Genomic DNA, 18,405 nt, shown 5'->3' with positions numbered 1-18,405 from the left:
TAAAAATAAAAAGCAATTTAAATGTTTGGTCTCATAACTGGCCTCTCAATGAACATCCTGGAGGTAAAGAGCAACAGCAGATGTAGAGTCTCACCATCTCCTCTCGCCCGCCAGCAGTAGGCACATAGAAAACCTTGTAGAGGCGTACAGCTCCATCAGCTGGCTGCCAGTCTGCAGTCAGAGACGTCATCGTGGGGTCCTTCAAAACCAAGCTCTTCACTCCTCCCAGAGGCCCTAAACAGGACAGTAGGTCAGGTTTCTCATGATGTTTTTGGACCTGGGCTGTTTGAAGAGCCTAAATAAACCATTTCAATCTGTTGTGTTGACATCATGATTTAATTATGTTTATCTTGAGAAACCTCGAGGAGTAACAAGCCTGTTTATGGATCAGTAAAATGAAGGTGTTGTTAATTTGTGCAATCCAATTTAATTTAATTCTGAGACTTTTACAACATCCCCTTTTTAATGAACACAACGGGCTTGTTTTGAAGTTTGGCTCATCTTATGTATAGGTCAAAATGTTTTCGGTGTTATTCAAGATGTCTTGTGTGCAAAAGACAGATTAAGAGATGTTTAAGGTGATATTAATTAGTAAACTCAAGGTGCAAACAACTCCTGGTGACCTCCTTGTTCAAATAACATATTATAAGCTACATTCTCCCTATCCTCCAACTATATTTACTAAGGGTGAAAATAATCGGTTGCATAACAGAAAGCTTGTTTTTTACTTAGACCTTTACACCTACCTACTGTAAATATAGTTCCAGAAATATATAGTGCCCAAACTGCTACATCAGTTAGCTGTTAAAGGCTTCATTCTTACTTGTCTTTCCATTTTCAGACATCATCTTTCCATCTCCTGCAGCATAAACTGGCACCAGGGAGACAGTGTAGAGGGTGTCGGGCTGCAGGCCTCGCAGGACGGTTGTGGTCGTGCCTGCTGACACTGTTTCCTGAGTTTAACAAGAAATTTCACCAATTAGCTTCTTCTAGGACAAGAAATAAACATACAACTAGAAATAATGATGAAAATTGTTTAGTTATTTAGCCCCAAGATGCTCCGGTCCATTCAGATGTATGGGACACAAGACAGGATTAGCACATTAACCACAATAAAAGTGTTGCAAAATAGCACATATTCATCCCTGTCTGTTGGCAACATGCTCAAATCAGAGGCAGCTAATGTTTAGGCTTTGTTACGTAATAAACTGGAAATAAGTAGCAGGGTAAAATATTAGTGAGAGGTTCTGAGATTAAGACAACGAAAGTTACAAGTCCAGTAAAGTTTGGGCTCTCTTTACAAACATTAATTGAAGAACAAGTTTTTGATTACATAGAGACTTCAGAGTATCAGTATTATCAAACACACAGGTTAAAATTTCAGCTTCAGCTCTAACTCTGCACAGTCCCGACAGACAGGAAGCTGATGGTGTTCCTACCAGTCCTACCATGCTCTCAGCTCCTCCGGCGGCGGGAACATAGATGACTTTGTACTCCTTCACTCGGCCCTCAGCTGGCTCCCAGCGCACATTCAGGGTGGTCATGGTCGGGTTCAACACCTGCAGATTCCTCACTCCGCCCAGAGGCTCTGAAGGAACACAAATATGTACTTCATCCACAAACAACAAAAGAAACCACTGACAACTTTACAAACTATCCTGACTGCAGCACAGTATCAGCTGGGTTCTTAAGATTTTCTGTGTTTGGATGTGAATCAGATTCATACTCGTTTTTCCTTCTGCAGAGATGTCTTTGCTGACCGCCGTGGCGTACACGGCTGCAACACTGACAGTATACGGCGTGTCGGGCTCCAGCTTCTGCAGCACAGCGCTCGTCTTCTTCCCTCCAACCTGCGTCTGTTCACAGGAAACATGTCAGCAGTGAGAGTCGGCAGAGAAACATTCCCACATCAGAGCAGCACGGCAGTTTATCAAGGCCAACTGACGGGTGGCTCACTCATGAACAAGACTGTCAAAGCCAGCACACACTTCTCTGGCAATGAATGATGATGATGACATTATTAACATGTGGTAACGGTAACGGAGCCTTTGTCCATGTCTAAAATTGTGGGGTTATTCTGCTTGTACAAGAAAGTTACAAGACCACATTAAAAATACATGGCGCCTCCAGGGTAGAAAGGAGGAAACTTGTAAACATAATTTTACCTGCTTTATTGAAAGTATTTGTTAGTTCAAATATGTGAGAACAATAGACAAGAACAGACCACAGAGAGTTATTAACAGTGCTCAGGGGAAACATGTCTGTTTGTGATGTTGCCTTCAGGAATGCATCTCCAGCTTGTAAAACAAATATTCGGAAGTCTGGTTTTATTCAACATTGCTATGTAGTAACCACTAAATAGATTGGATATGCCCTTTTTAATTTCTATCATCATGTTTACCATTTATGTCTGTATTGAATTTTGCATTGTGTGCTGACAGGGTGAAAATGTTGTTGCTGTCACTTACATTGAATTGAGGGAGAAATAAAGTATTTGACTGATTGCCTGATTAAAAAATGAAGTCTTTATATTTTTCCCTACCGGAAGCATAAACTTAGAATTAGTTTTTCAGTGACACACACATGACAAAGTTTCTTCTCCTGCTGTCCAGTAATCTTTTTAATCTAATTTACAACTTCTGATTAATGACGTGACCTCAAATGACAGTAATTACATAAGCTTTTGCTCAGCAATGGCTTTATCTGAGCAGAAGGTGACACTGCATTCAAAATGGAAACTACTCATTTGTACATTGTGCACAATTAGATAATACAAGAACAAAACAAAGAAATTATGTAGCAAAGCAGATGAGTTTAAATTTATAAAAAGTACAAAATTTTAAAGAGCGAGGTCAAGTCCTAATCTTTAGGATTTGTTTTGGATTTTTTTTCAGGATCTGCTCTTGTTTCTAGAGTGACTTTTGTTCACCACTTACACGTTCAATTCAAAGTCAAAAGCGACAATGCATGCATCCAATGCTGTTATTTTTATTTTATCTTACTGGTATAAACCCCACTGTGTTGTTTTCATTGAACTGCAGTCATATCGGAGCTGTATTAAGTTACCGTTACTGAGTATTCCCTGCTGCTGTTACTTGTCAATGTAAGTTTTCATCTGGAGAACATATGGACTTTTTCTTTCTGTGAACACGAAAGTCGAAGTATCTCAATGCCAAGTCATTTTGTTCATTCTTCACAGCGGATCATTTTTAAGTATTGGACATTAAGGTGATGAACATTCAGGAGCAGCTTTAGTAAGCTGTGAGATGAAGAGTTACAGAAGACGAGCTGCACACCTTCAACTTCTCAGCAACTTTACTGCATTTTGCTGTTGCCTGGAAAACTACTTGCATTGTGTGCAGCGTGAATCTGATCACTCGTGACATGTTAAAACAACAGGAGTTTGTTTGGCTGCACTGGAATCAGAAGTTGATCTCTTGCGGCTGCTCAGTGAATGTTTGATGTCGTTTTAAACTGTACATGTTGTTACCAGCAGCAACCACAAGTGTCGACACATCAACCAAGACTCAAATCATCAGTTTAATGTGTCTAAGCTTATAGTCACTTATCCCTGCTCTCATCTCTTAGTCTTCCAAAACTTAAGCTCTAAAATACGGAGTGTGATTCGTTGTTTCTGAGGTCAATATCAGCAAACTATTTACATTACTTAGACACGAGTAAGTAAAGCATTTCTCTACATGGGAATCCAAACAAGCCTTTGGGAAATCCCAAGAAACAACTTTGCAGTAAATTATGAAATGGATACAACACTGTAAACACATTCACAGAGGACATAAACAGTTTGTATGGTAGTGAGGAGATAAATGACAGAGGATATCACATCACATGTACATCAGTATGTACAGTATGTGGGTGGTTTTAAATTCCGAGATACATGCATAAAACCAGTGTCGAGCTCAGCAGTTGTTACCTATGTCTGTGTTTCCACAAGAAATCAAGGAAATTATGGATTTATTTATTCATCATCCCTGCTTCCCTTATTGCAAAAAACAGGACTCTGGCTTTTCATAAGCATATTATTTTTGTCTTCAGTTTGCAATTTCAGCAGCATTTTGTTTTCTAAACTAAACTCAATCAAAACCATTTTTCTTCTGTTCTTTAAAGGGCTTTGCAACTTGTGTTTTGATAATGACCATTTAAATTTACATTTTTAAAACTCTTTTCATTGTTTAAGGTTTAAAGATTTGATAAAGTTGACTATTAAAGGGTGAGTGTGACATTATTCAAAGCACGACTGTGTCTCTAAATACTAAAGATATGCATAATGTGAGTAAAATATGTCCCTCTAGACTTAGGAAGCAGCCCGCTTTTTATACACAACTCCCAAACTGGACGTTTTCGCCTTGTTGTCTTGAGCAGTGAGGAAACCCTGAGCTCATCCATAAAACAAACAAACATCTTGTCCTGTATCATATGACTGATGTTGGCGACAACAAGCCTGCAGACGACAACACGACACCAGATGCTCTCAGTCTTCTGGTAAACACATCTGACGTCGTGAGGGGATCAGAGATCCATGAGGCAGAGTCGTACCGTTGACATCATGATTCGACCCTGACACATTGTTTGGGGGAACACTGTCATAACATCTCAGAGACACAATGAAATCTGTAACTCTCTCAAATTCTTTTCATACTACCCGCAGCTTCCTTTTAAGTTATTTCCAACGCTCATCACTTGTTAAGTCACCCTGCAGGAATGTGATCTTGGCGGTCAAACAGAGGACTCCTTGAACTCGCCATCGCGCTGCAGGATGCTGTCATAAACCAGACGTCAAAATACTGTACAACAATGAGTCTCAGAAATCTCTCGCAGAGCTCTGGCCTAGTTTTACTGACCTCTTCTAGGATGTCTTTGCATCTCAAGAGAAAAATTAGATTTGAAAACTAAATCCAGCTTGCACTATAAATGCAGCAAGTTTCTGGCAGCTCCTGCATCCAGAGACACTTCTACTGTGGGTCAGATTTCAAGCCAAGCTGATCAATTCAGTGTTCATTTTATCTAACGTACTTCAGTATGTTTTGCTACCTTAAGTGAGTATTTCCACTTGAGGAAACCTTTTACTTTTGCAGAAAAGTTTATAAGGATCAGGACTTGTTTTTGCCGCTAACACAAACATTTGGGGAATTTTAGAATAATACTCAAAACATCTGCACAGCTAAGTTGTATTCTCCCACCACGTTTAAGCCAAATAACTCAACAAAAAAAGGAAGAGGAGTGTTTCCACAAGTTTTACTAAACAATACCTGGTTTAGCAGGTTTTCTAAATTTGTTTTTCTCAGAGCATCTTTCATTTAAGTGTCACATCCATTTTTGCAACAATATGATGTAAGGACCGGTGGGAAAAGAATGATTTCTCACTATAAATGCTCTATCACTTATATTTTGTAGTTCACATGAATTATAGTTGAATTTTACTACTTTAAGTTGTAATGGATTTGTTTTTCAAATAAATGGCTTATCTCCGCCTTCGTGTAGTGTAATAAGCACATACAGGAAACATGAATATTTACTTTTTGACAGTGTTAAGCCCTTATTTATTTAACTTTTGGGGCAGACATCTCTAAATACCTCAAAGATTCCTTGAGTCAAATTACTTGTTTTATAACAATGCTTGAGAATAAAACAGCAGTTCCTTTTAGCTGCTTTCCTTGCAGAGCACTGTGTCATTTTTTTACTTCTGGAGATCCTGAAATTGCATCTCAAGTGGGACAGACAACATCTCCCCAAATCCAGAAGTCCATAATTGATTTGTTTCTATATGTGCTTTGGGACTCATGCAGCTCACTGCTCTGACAGATTTAAACCTCTCCATCATATTGAGATATTCATCGATCTGTCATCGAGAGGCCAAAGCAGACCGAAGATTTTCCCAGTGGTCCATAAGCAGCACAGCTGGGAACAACCGCAGCTCAACAACAGCAGGACAATGCCTCAGTTTGTAAGAACATATACAGAAATTACACCCGCAAAAGGAATGCAGTCACATTGTTCTTCACAAACAGATGATAACCAGAGTGGGCCCACAAGACGGCAGAGAGGGATTCATTTTCTGGTAAATCTCAAATTTATAAAACAGTCCTTGAACTGAAGCCATGTTGGGTGTAAAAACTTAAGTAAACATCTCACAAGTCATCCAATTGTTTCATGTCAGTGGAGCAGCTCCAGCTATTGTCTCTTGATAAAATGAAGAGCCAAGTGGTTATGTATGTGACTTTTTTTTAGTGTTTTATGTGAATTCTGCTGCTTGGTGCGGCTGGCTGACAGCAGACAATGTTACATGGAGGTTTGATGGATAAAATATGAAGCAGTTTTACTTTCCAGGAGTCTCATCTGACAGAAAATAAATCCTACTGTAATGGAAAATGAGGGATTCAAAGTACTAAAAATTAGTTAGCCAAAACATGTATCAATGTCTATACGTACTCAGTTTTGTTGTCAAAAACACATTGTTCACTTTACCTTTAATTATTTCTCTCTTTTATTTATTCATTACTACTATAAAATTGGACTAAAACATGTATTACCTTGTCTGTTGTTCTTTTATCTACCTTCATTGTGACAGTTCCCCAAAACTGAAGTTAAAATATCTCTGAAATTAGTGCTGCCGTCTTGCACTGTTGATGTCATTTGCTACCAGAGTGCAGTAGTGACCTAATGACATCCAATTTGGGCTTCACTTTGTAGAGTGGGAGGAAGTGGTGATGTGTTCTCCATCTTTAAATACACTCTATGATCTGATCTTATATCATTTAGATCCATTACAGTTTTTTTGTTGTTGTTGTTGCTTTTACTTAGCTTGTAAATATTCTAATTGCATATTTTTATGCCTTATACAGAGCACTTTGACCTGCTCTAACATAGCTAGCCTTGTCTTGTTTTTTGGAGATGAAAACAACAAAGAAACATGTTGTGACTTAATGTTACAATAAAAATCAAATACAGTAGCGACACGCCTAAAGAGAATATTTCCGTTAAAAAGGTTTGCATACCCGTAATGGTGCTGCACTGACGTTGAATAGTAGAATTCAAACACAATCAGAAATATTGTCTGTTTAATTGTCAACATCCTGCTGCTTTCATTACCCACAATGCAAACTTTCCACTGATGATTTAACTGTGTTATGCTATTAGTGGCCTACAGCAGAGGAGTGCCGCAGCTGCAGAGGTCTGGTAAGCTCATTTCATTCCAAATCCACACCAGCAGGTGATTTTTTACTTGTAAAACTTTCATTCATCACTTGAGGACATTCATCAAACTTTTTCCACATATGCAGTACTAGTCTCCAACACTTGGAAATACTCTTTGGTGTGTAAAACTAAGAGAGAATCAGAGTTTCTCTTTCATTTTTCCTAACCAGAATATAATTTGTGCCATTTGGAGAAGTCTACAGTGTGTGACTTCAGGGCAAAGTAAGAGGAATTTTTGTAATTTACGTATGTTGAAGATGTTACTATATTTTTTATCAAAGAACTTACCGTGACAGGCTCGCCTCCAGCGACAGGCCTGTAAGTGATCCTGTAGTTCTGGACGGTGCCAGGGCCCGGGGCGTGTTCCCACTTGGCGGTCAGAGTGGTGGTGGTGGCGTTGATAACCCTCAGGTTCCTGGGAGGCTCAGAGGCCACTGGAAGCACACGGATGCATCCAGTGAGATAAACAGTACAATCAGTGCACCTGAAAATGATGAGGACGGTGTGGATGATGAGGATGAGGATGATGGTAGTGATGGTGACGCTCCCACAATCCAGTGAGTCATGGAGCTGGAAGAGTCAATGTTTGGATGAAAACAGCAGAGTGATGAGGTTGATGAAGCTGTTCAGAGCAGAGCTGGAGTTCAGTAACTTCTCATTCAAATCATTTATTTCAGCTCAGTTTGCTAACATTAGTTACTATGGAGATGTTTTCCCAGTTACAGTTAATGCCTGATGTCTCCGATTTTAGGATTTATAACATATATTTTGGAGGGAATTATCACAATAACATATCAATAGGGATGCAAAAGAAAGCTGGGGGTTCAGACAATTAGAAAAAAAGCTAATTTGGGAATTATTACAAATATTCTTGGTGGGGAGGTGAGGTTCTGCAACAAAACTACAGATATTTTAAAAATCCATGAGCACTGTGATTTTTGGGAACTATATGTCATAATTTAGGACAAACTTTAACTAATTTAGGGATCATATAAATCAGATTTTTGGTAGGAGGCATTATAAAATAAGTTACAGTTTAAAAAAAATGAATTTGGGTAAAAATAAGTCAAAACTCAGAGACAATACTCTACTTAGCAGAGTTATTCCACTGACTCCCAACCCTACAACAGAAGTGCTTAACAACAGTGCCACAACATGCAACAACATCAACTTAATGACTGAGGTGAACACGTGATGACATGATTTTGAATGAATGATGTTACAATGGGAGATGAATGTGACAAAACGGTGGCAGGATGGAACCAAAACAACAATGATGGTCTGTGGAGGATGATGTTTTACAGTCAATCTTCACATTTCTGGCATTTGAAGCTCTGAATCTACGTTCACACCACGCTCTAATGCACATCTGCAAATCAAGGCAAAATTTTGCAAATGTCAATTTTCTTGAATATAGTTATAATTTAAATATTACAATTAAGGCCTTTAAGAATTATACTTACTCATTTACCTGACCAAATCAATTCAGGTTAATCCAATATTACATATAATAAAATAAACCTGATTTATTTAAGTGTTAAGGTAAATGATATATAGTATTACATGCTTTAATAACTTACCTGACTAATTTAAAAATTAGGGTTAAGACCCGACCAAATTCTACATGGAAACCACAACAAATAAGTACATTATTTTCTGTGTCAGAGCACTTCAAAGTGTGTCATCATTTTTAATCCATAGCCTAAACAAAAACACTTAAAGAACTGAAATCCATGGCCGTGTCTTTTTTAAAATTCTTTTGGAAAATTCCAAGAAAGTACAGAGTAAAACTACATTCAATGGACCCAAATGTAAAGTTTTACATGATCGAAAAACAAGTGTATTTTGTAATAAATTCCTTTGCAGCTGAGCCTACAGTAAAGTTATCATTATGACCTTGCTAAAAATAGTAAAAAGGTAGCTGTGATGACAGTTTCTTCGACCGCAGAAAATTATCAAACGTCAATCAGCTAAGTTGCCAGTGGTGTGAACGCACAGTGAAGCACTGAAATGCACATACATGCAGTTAAGAAAGAAAAAGTGTGTTCTGTTTAACATGGTCCTTTACGGTCCACATTGCCAGTTCACATAAAATCATGAACAATACAATGAAAAGGAAGCTGTCCTTCTCTTATGACATACCCACTGGACTCGTTAACACTAGAAAGAGACATTGAAAAGACAACAATGTTATTTTAATGTTGGATACATCGTTTAGTGTAAATTATCAAGATGGTGCGTTGGGGGTTGGTAAGGTGATGGAAGGGGGAGAACTCGCTTACGTGTACGGTCGTTTCCCATCAAGTCTTCACTCTCAGATTCGTCTGGATAGATGGCTGTGACGGTGACAGTGTAGTCAGTGTCAGGGTCCAAGTTCTCCAGAACATGGGTGGTCTCATCGCTGTTTAGGATGGCCTGGAGATGGACAGTCATGAAAAAGAACTGTCAGTAGTCTATTTTTTAAGATAACACAAAGGAAAATATGTGTTTAAGTGATGTCAGTCATCCAGGTTGGAGATGCTGGAGAAGGACTTTGGAGCTGTTGGAAGGTGTCTTTTTTATCCATCAGGCTAATAAATCTCACTGTATCCAGTCTCAGTGCTAAGCAAGGCTAAACTAATGCTGGATCTGTCTCTGCATGGTTCAAAAAATAATCTGATATTAGAAAAAAAATGCAAAATATTGGATCCAATAATTGTATACCCCCAATATTAAGCCTATCTTGTGTCTCAGCCATCTCACAAAAAGAATTTATGACTTTATAATCATCTAATCTGACACAGTGATCTTCTTATCAGACAGAAATATTTTGTAGCCTGTGTTGGTTTTGGCTCCTGACCCTGTGGAAGAGTACAAATCATTGGGCTCAGTTTTACTGTTGCTTTCACCGGTCAATTCCTCAGAGCTTTTGCATACAGTTGATGAGAAATGCTTTTAAAAGAAGAAACACTTGAATTTGAAGGTGTAAGCCACAGCCGCTGTCAAGCCATATAATCCTAATTTCTTTGTTGAGCTTTGTTTTTGTGCTCAGTCACCTGCTAATGAAACAAGCACTCTGGGTGGCAAACTGTGAAATAACAAGACATGCACCTGGATATTCATCACAAAAGGTACAAAAAGCTGTGATACTGGATCTTGTTTGGTCTGAATGGAATGCACTGTCTTTAAAAAGATAGTCTGCAACATTTAGCACGAAGTGTGACCAACAGTTCTTTCAAAACTTGATCCTGCAGATTTTCCCTCGCATTATTAAGAGAAGCATTCATAATATTCAGTTTTAAATGGTCAACAAAGAAAGTTTCATAATTTGGCACTCAGACATAAACTAAGAACCTGGGATGGATTTAATTTCATCACAGATTTTTGTGCTGAACTACGTGTTGGATGAGGAGGGCCAAAGCATAACTAGAAGAAAACAAAGAGAGCATTGTTGTTGCTTTTGTCGAACTGGATGTTTTTACTTAAGTCTTGGCTTACACAGTAAGTAAGTTTTGTGAGGCATAGCAGTTTTAAGGCATCTGTGAAACAAGAAAGAATCATTCTTAAATCTTTTTCACTTCAGCAATAAGAACAAAAACCTCAAATGACAAGTCTACCGAATGACAGACTTACTTTGCATCTCAACAATGGTGGCCTCAGTTTCAAAATCCTAACTTAATTAACCCTCACTATTGAACAGTCTTCATGTTAGAGGGGCAGGATTGTTAGGAGAAGGTTTAAACCTGAAGTGCCACAGAAAATGTGAACTATTAACTCAGTAACTGCAGGTGTGCTTGAATGCTCTTAAACTGAACTCAGAGCTGTGCTGCTATACTCGATTTAAGCTCCAATTTTAATCAGAGGAAGGAAACACCGCTGAGCTGCAGGCTAAATGCTCATTCAGTGGTTTGCTATGAACGAGGCAACTGAAACCAGATGTCACTGCAGACAGACGGTGCTGTCCAAGCAAAGCTCATTTGCATATTTAAGAGAAATCTCTTAAGTGGATTATTTATCCAGATGCTGAAAATGTATTTTTGAGAACAAACAGAAATGTGAAGTGGACAAAACAAATCCTGATATAATCCAGATACAACTTCATATACCATGTGTCTGCCAGGGTCTTAGTCAGTTTGAGGGATTGTGTGCCTATCTGCAGCGCTAAATATCATTTTTAGGGAATTAATTAGTCATGATTCAACTGATGAATTCACTGTTTGGTTGAAACTGATTCTCATGTTCTGAACCATCTAGATAGCTATTGATTTCAGTTCATTTTAATAAGCTGCAAATATCAACTTACAAAGGGGAGAAATGGATATGAGACAGACAATTTGCCATGAAAAACACATATAATTCTTTGATGTTTTGGCTAAATAATGGCATCTTGTCATTAGAATGGAGTGATTGTTTTGAAGGTGAGTTGAAGGCTGAAAAGCACTGCATTTCCAAGCAGCAATGTTGGATAAAACAACTGGAAGATTGAAAATATGCCAAGATTAGAGTCTTGATAAAGATGTTTCAAGAAATATAAATGTTCTTTTTCAATTAAATTACTGTTGAAGCAGTTGCATTTTAAAATGGATATCAGCACTTTAAATGTGTAAACACGGATAACACTTCCAATACTACACAGCAATACAATATCTGTAGTTACCACTGAGACAATAAAGTTTACTCTACACAACTCTAATAATAACACTGGCAACAGGACTAAATGAAGGTAAAGAAAAGCCTCATTTATTGTTTGTTTGATTTGATAAGCCATTATTTTTGGAAGGGACCTTCTCTGCTCTTATCTTTGTCTTGACTTGGAAAGGTTGCATTTGAAAACAGACTGTAAGTGGAAAAACAGCCTCTCTGGTCCCACACTTGCTAACTTACAAACTGGTAGTTGTTCTCCCCCTTCTTGGTCCAGCCGATTCGGTAGAGGGCCACATCTGAGGCTCCGTGCTCCCAGGTGACCCTGAAGGAGGTCTGGGTCTCCTCAGAGAACTGCAGGTTCTTGGGAGCAGGGACGACATCTGCTCAAACAGCAAGAAACCAGAGAGAAGACGGAGATGTTCACGAGGAGGTTTGAGAGATGAGGCAACATGACGTGAAGATGCTTTCTTGTAGCTGACTGCAGATTGTAAGTCAGTGCGTTTGTGTTCATATAGGTGTGTGTTCCAGATATACAAAAATGTATAGTTTGAATGTTTGTGTGCATGTGTCAACGAAGAGCAGATATTAAACCTTGACAGAGAAAACATTTGAATTGTGAGGGGCATTGTATTCAGCCCTCATTTCTTCAGCGTTTCAGAACTGTTTGGGGAACAGTTGGTTTAAAGTTAACGGCAGAGGATCCTGCTTTTGTTTGACTTCATACATTCAGCTGAAGTTCAAGCTATCCAATTTCCTGTTGAAATAACTTTGTTTTATTGGGCCATAACCAGTAGCAACAACAAGACTTAGAGAACAAATGACAGGCAAATGTTACACTTTGTCATCTATTAATTGAAGAAAACGATTCAATACGACATACCAGTGTGTGGCAATACTATCTGAAGCATGAACCACCTTGCGCAGTAACTAAACATTTTCTTTAACTGTTTTTCCTTCTTGCAAATCAGCGTGGAGGAACTTTAGCCTTCTCTTGTGTATAGAACAGCATCAGCTCTATAATGTTGGTGCTGTTCTTCACATGATCTGCTCACTTCGGGTTTTTACACAACATTTCGATTGGATGAGAGTCTGGACTTTGTATGGATGTTCCTAAACGTTAACTTGATTCCTCTTCGTATTCTTCCATTATTTGGGAGATCAAATGTACTGTGTACTCATGTCATCTTGCAGCATGGCTCATTTTCTCTCGAGATTCAATTCACAGACAGACCCTGACATTTTCCTTTCTAACTGGCTGATATCATTCGGAATTCATTGCTCCATCAATGATGGCAAGTCCTCCTGGCACTCATGCAGCAGAACAGGCCCAAACCATGATATTACCACCACCCTGTTATACAGATGGGACAGGGCTCTGATTCTGGAATGCCGTGTTTTTCTTTCTTCAAACACAGTGCTTCTTATTTTGATCTCATCCATCCACAAAATATTTTTCCAGTAGCCTTGTGGCTTCTCCACGTGATCTGTAGCAAACTGCAGACAGGCAGCAATGTTCTCTGTGGTGTACAGTGACTTTCTTCTTCCAACACTACCATGTAAACCATAAATGTTGTTCAGTGCTCGCTTTATGCTGGACTCATATCATCATCAACATTGACATAAGCCAGTCTGAGAGAGGCTTTTAGCTACTTAGAAGTCACCATGGGTTCCTTTGTGACCTCGTGGACCTCTGTTGGTCAACCTCTCTTGGAGAGACCAACAGGCGTCTTAAATTTCTTCCATTTGCACACAGTCTGTCACAAACTGGAATTCAAAACTCTTGCTCAAGAATCTCCTTTGTTCATACGACAATTTATTTCCACAAATGTGTCATGAAGCTCAGACTTTGTTTCAATAAAGCATGGCGCCAACTCACACCTGACTGTAATCTAACTGATAGAAAATATCTGACTCTAATTTACCTTCAAATTCACTGCTGATCTTAGAGCTTCACATATTTTTGCCATTCTCAGATAAGTAACATTGGATCATTTTCTTCACCAAACAAATGGCCAAATGTAATAGTTGTGTTTCATGTTATTCAGCTGGGTCCTCTTTATCTACTTTTAGGACCTTGTTGTAAAACTGGTGATGATTTAGGTCAGTGATGATTTAGTTAATTACAGATTACCAAAGCTTCAATTCTAAAGCTTCACATACTTTCAAGAACTACTGTGACCTGGGTCACAAAAGGTCTGACTTTCTTTTGCTATAAAGCTATTCTAAACTTAACAAAATGCTGGATGATTGATAAATTGATACCTGTGATGGCATTTCCGAGCATCGGGGCTCCGGGTCCCTCGTCATATACTGGGGTCACGGCCACGTCGTACTCAGTCTGGGAAATGAGGTTGGTCAGCACCAGAGTGGTGATGTCACCGCTGACCTCAGCCTGCCAATGTCAAATTTAATTATCAGTAACTAAAAATTACTCCCAGGGTGCAAACTGACATTAAGGCCAACAGTCCAACAAATCTGAATGCAACTGCACAAAGGAATTCAAAAATATGTAACAATGACTGAAAAACCTACCCCTTACTGCTACTTTTCCTAACCCAGTGAAAATTGGCAGGTGTCCATTAATTTGTAGTTACCAGGCAGCATTGTTGGAGACCTATGATGCAGGTGTTTGCATTTCTAAGCTGTCAGTATTAAAGATCTTCTCATTTACAATTAACCAAATTTGAATCTGGACAATAACCGTCTAAGTGAAGAGGTCACGAAGACCAAAAATTTGAGCACCTCTCCATTAACAATAGGGCAAATCCATCTGCTGAAGACAATCATACGATAGACATGTAACTACACAACAGCTACAAAAGTAAAAAGGTTTTGTTGACTGTTTGCAACAAGGTGAAGAATGAACTTTGAACCACCATATTACTGGACAGATAGAACCAAAGTTAGTCGATGAATCATATATCTATTTGATTCCATGTGGCCTTTTATTGGTAGAAAGCCACTTCTTCAGCTCTATCAAAAGTTTGAGGTTTTTGGAGGTTTTTCAACGTGATCTTTGATTTTACATGTGGAATTATAATCCTAACCAACTGAAGAAAAGAAAGTAAAAGATGAATATTTAAAGGGACAGAGAATGCCAGGTAGTAGGATAAATCAGGGCAAAGCTTTGATGTTTAAAACGCTGAGACACATCTCTTCAGTCAAGTTTTCCACTTCAGAGAAGGGCTGAGTAAAGTAAGCATCAGTAGAGGAAAAAACTCAGCAGGCATACATCCAATGTGTGCTACTTCAACAGAAACAAGAAGCCTTTAGCAGTAATCTTTAAGAGGAGTTGAGCTGGTGCGTGTCATCTGTTAGAACTTCCTGGAAACATCTCACAGGTGTCCACTGACGGCATTTTCGGCTGCCGATTCAACCCAGACTGTTTGTCCTCTGCTGACATCCAAGTGAGAAATTATGAGGACAGAGTGGAGCTCGGCTGACGGCCTGAGTCAGCGTTCCTCTGCCAGCTGACTCCTTTTCACATAACGAAAGCCAAAAGAGCGGAGCTGCTGCTCCGCCCTGAGGTCGGCTGTAATTCATGGTCTTTGTTTTTGTCACTTTCCCAGAACAAAGATATCTCAGCCGACTAAAACTTGACCCTTATGAAGCTCTCAGTGAGGTTTTATTGTTTAAAGCCAACTCTGAAAGACCTTTTTTCGTGTCATGAACCCTAAAATGACATTCAGAAAGACTACAAGAGCCATAACAAATTACTTTAGACCATTAATGTGTGCAGGGAGCCATCAGGCTTTGGTGAGCTTTCTCTGTGGGCCAAAGTGGGGGGGCTTTAAGGCTGCAGAAATATGACAGATGACTTTTTAAATGTGTGCGCTCAGAACTGTAATTTTTGAATATAGTACCTAGTTTGCCTTGACAGATCCATGATTTAATTTCATATGGCACTGATTATTCTGTAGAGTTTTCAATGCTGTAACAACCAGTTAGCTAAAATTGCATCTCTCTGTTTATTCGTAAAGGCTAGAAGGAAGAAAATATGTCTCAGTCTCCTATTAACAGTTATTTTCCACAACGATTGGTCAGAAAAATATATTTTTTCAGGACATTAAAGTCGATAAAGATTTGTTCAAAATGTGGAAAATGTGTGTTTAGGATGATTAAACAGAGAAAAGCACAAAATCTTCATATCTGAAAAACCACAGAATTTTGGGTGTTTTTGCTTTTAGGTAATTACTTGGCAACTAATAAATTAGTTCTCTGTCAACCAATCAATCATTTGACTAATTGTTTCACATCTATGTTTACTAGACTTTAAATGTTAAATTCTTTGGTGACAATTATCTAATTTTAGTAACTCCATATATGGTACTTCTTCATAACTATAGTGAGACAAGTACAGCTACACAGCCACTCGTCAGATGCTTTTTTTTTTTTACAGGTAAAATCCTGTAATCATACAGTGGAGGTAACAGAGAGATAAAACTGTAGTAGTTTTACCTCTTTCAGGTCCCCCTCCTCTGGTTTGTAAGTGATCATGTATTTGCGGACCGCTCCAGGTGCAGCATCCCAGTTGAGCCTCATGGTGCTGTGTGTAACATCAGTGATTCTCAGGACCCCTGCAGGAAGTACGGGCACTGAGGGAGTACATGGAAAGGACATCCGTTAAAACTTTACCCATCCTACCACAAGGACAAAAACATTTCTGCTCTCAACTTCATTGTCAGTATTTCTGTGAAGACATTACACTGACTGACATGGTGGGACCAAAACTTAATAGCTGAAGCGCAGACAGTAAGTCTCCGATACAAAATATAAACTCAAGTATGTGGTAGATGTGATCCATCTCTGAAATGCTGTTCCGTCAACAAAATTCAACAAACTTAGGCTTTAAAATGCCAAAACAACCTTTTTGCACCAGATTCTGTGCTACATTCTGTGTTTCTTGGTGTAACCATGAAGCAATTAGTGACTCAGCTACAACCAACGATCATGTGACAAAAGTTCACACAAAGGAAAGAGGGGACAAGTAGAGAAACTAATTATGTAACTACTGGCTAAAGCTGATTTTTCAGTACTGGGAACACCTAGGGGCACTTGGAAAAATGTTGTACATGTTGATTTGTGTTATTAAGATTTTTGTAAATTAAATAGTGTCACACTAACTGCGAAATGAGCTTCAGTCTAACTTCAGTTATCTTGTAAAACTCTGCTTCTTCAGCCCTGTAAATCGAGGTTTAATTCAACCACACAGTTTCAGCCTCAATTAGACATCTGCAGAGCTCATGCTCCGAACAGTACAGAATCAGTTTTGTATTACGTACAGGTGACTCCTCTCCCCTCCAGAGGTTCGCTGGCAGTTTCATCGTACAGGGCGTAAATTGTGATGGAGTACGCTGTGTTTGGTATCAGCTGCACCAGCTGGGTGCTTGTTACATCTCCTGCAACACGAACCTACAGAGGGGTAAAGGAGGGGTAAAGAGAAAGGGTTGGAGGCAGACAGGAGAGAGATGAACACAGGAGGTGGTCGGACAGTGGAGGAGGTAGAACATATGGTCTTTTTTGTTTGGTTTGTTTTCTTTACACAACACCTGGTGAACAGGCCTGATTCTTATCCCTGCTGACCTCTAGAAAACACAAACACACTGGTAGTACCTAAGAAAACTACACTAACACTGCTGATGTGACCAAGAGCTTCACAAACTGAACGTAAGCACCATAATGCTAAAGATTTAATGTCATCACCAGATTCAATCCAGTGCAATTTATCTCAAATTCCCAACAGCATATAATATGTCCAGAAGTATACATAGACACATACACTTTTGGCCTGGGGATGTTGATGCCTTTCCCAGTTTAGGGCCCTTAGCTATAGTATAGTAATATTTAACAGTGATCTTCCAACTTTGTGTCAACAGTTCGTGATTGTCCCTTTCCTGTTCCTCATGCACAAAGCCCATAAAGAATTGTTTATTCCCACTCTGGTGTGGATCCAATACCTTTAAGATGAACTGGCACATACTGTGAGCCAAATCTTATTACCCAACATCAGTGTTGAGTCTCATTAATGTTTCTGTAGCAGAAAGGGAGCACATCACTGTAGCCAGGTTCCAAAATCTTTAAATGATGTAAACACCCAAAAGCATGTTAACACCAAAACACATTATTGATTTTCATTGTCCAAAGTAGAGCAGTATGTTAAACATTTGAATAAGTTTTTTTCTTCTTTGCAACCACACATGAAATTCACAAACACCAGCATGAATAAGTCATTTAGCTGGTCTTTTCTGTATTTTGGGAAATTATTTAAGTTGCGATGTAAATTAATGCTCTGCTTCATTTTAGGATCTTGATTGAAACTTCAGGTTCATGTATTTTGCAGTAAAGACCACCTCGTTTCGAATTAAATCATCCCTTAAATTTTCCCTTGCTGTATAATTACACATTTAACACAACAGAGGTGTTCACCTCCATCCGAATAGCATCTGTTCTGTTTATATCATCCTGATGACTTCAGGCCATGAGCTAATCCTTCCCATTACCCAGCGTGTCTGATGGCTCTGCTTTTTGTAGGCCTGGTCTAAGTCAGGCAGCTGAGGTCCACTTCCTGCT

At 38.9% G+C, this 18,405-nt stretch overlaps 1 protein-coding gene across 3 annotated transcripts in view; it reads right to left on the bottom strand.

Moving 5' to 3' along the window:
* col12a1b (collagen, type XII, alpha 1b) overlaps nucleotides 1-18,405 on the bottom strand; it is a 155,239-nt gene that overhangs the window by 78,281 nt on the left and 58,553 nt on the right. For 2 of the 3 annotated variants that reach the window (XM_035955996.2, XM_023287660.3), the window contains exons 24-34: nucleotides 17,118-17,247; nucleotides 16,294-16,430; nucleotides 14,098-14,227; nucleotides 12,076-12,215; nucleotides 9,495-9,627; nucleotides 9,355-9,372; nucleotides 7,501-7,646; nucleotides 1,727-1,856; nucleotides 1,449-1,588; nucleotides 824-953; nucleotides 95-234 (exon numbers count right to left, since the gene is read on the bottom strand). In XM_035955996.2, coding sequence (XP_035811889.2) covers nucleotides 95-234; nucleotides 824-953; nucleotides 1,449-1,588; nucleotides 1,727-1,856; nucleotides 7,501-7,646; nucleotides 9,355-9,372; nucleotides 9,495-9,627; nucleotides 12,076-12,215; nucleotides 14,098-14,227; nucleotides 16,294-16,430; nucleotides 17,118-17,247 — 1,374 coding nt within the window. The remainder of the gene's footprint in view (nucleotides 1-94; nucleotides 235-823; nucleotides 954-1,448; nucleotides 1,589-1,726; nucleotides 1,857-7,500; nucleotides 7,647-9,354; nucleotides 9,373-9,494; nucleotides 9,628-12,075; nucleotides 12,216-14,097; nucleotides 14,228-16,293; nucleotides 16,431-17,117; nucleotides 17,248-18,405) is intronic. The other variant, XM_035955995.2, reaches the window with a different exon arrangement.

The sequence above is a fragment of the Amphiprion ocellaris genome, chromosome 12 (assembly GCF_022539595.1).
Source record: "Amphiprion ocellaris isolate individual 3 ecotype Okinawa chromosome 12, ASM2253959v1, whole genome shotgun sequence".
In the NCBI taxonomy this organism is placed as follows: Eukaryota; Metazoa; Chordata; class Actinopteri; family Pomacentridae; genus Amphiprion; species Amphiprion ocellaris.
Note: the sequence above shows the minus strand (reverse complement) of the source record. Positions and strands in the feature narration are given on the sequence as shown.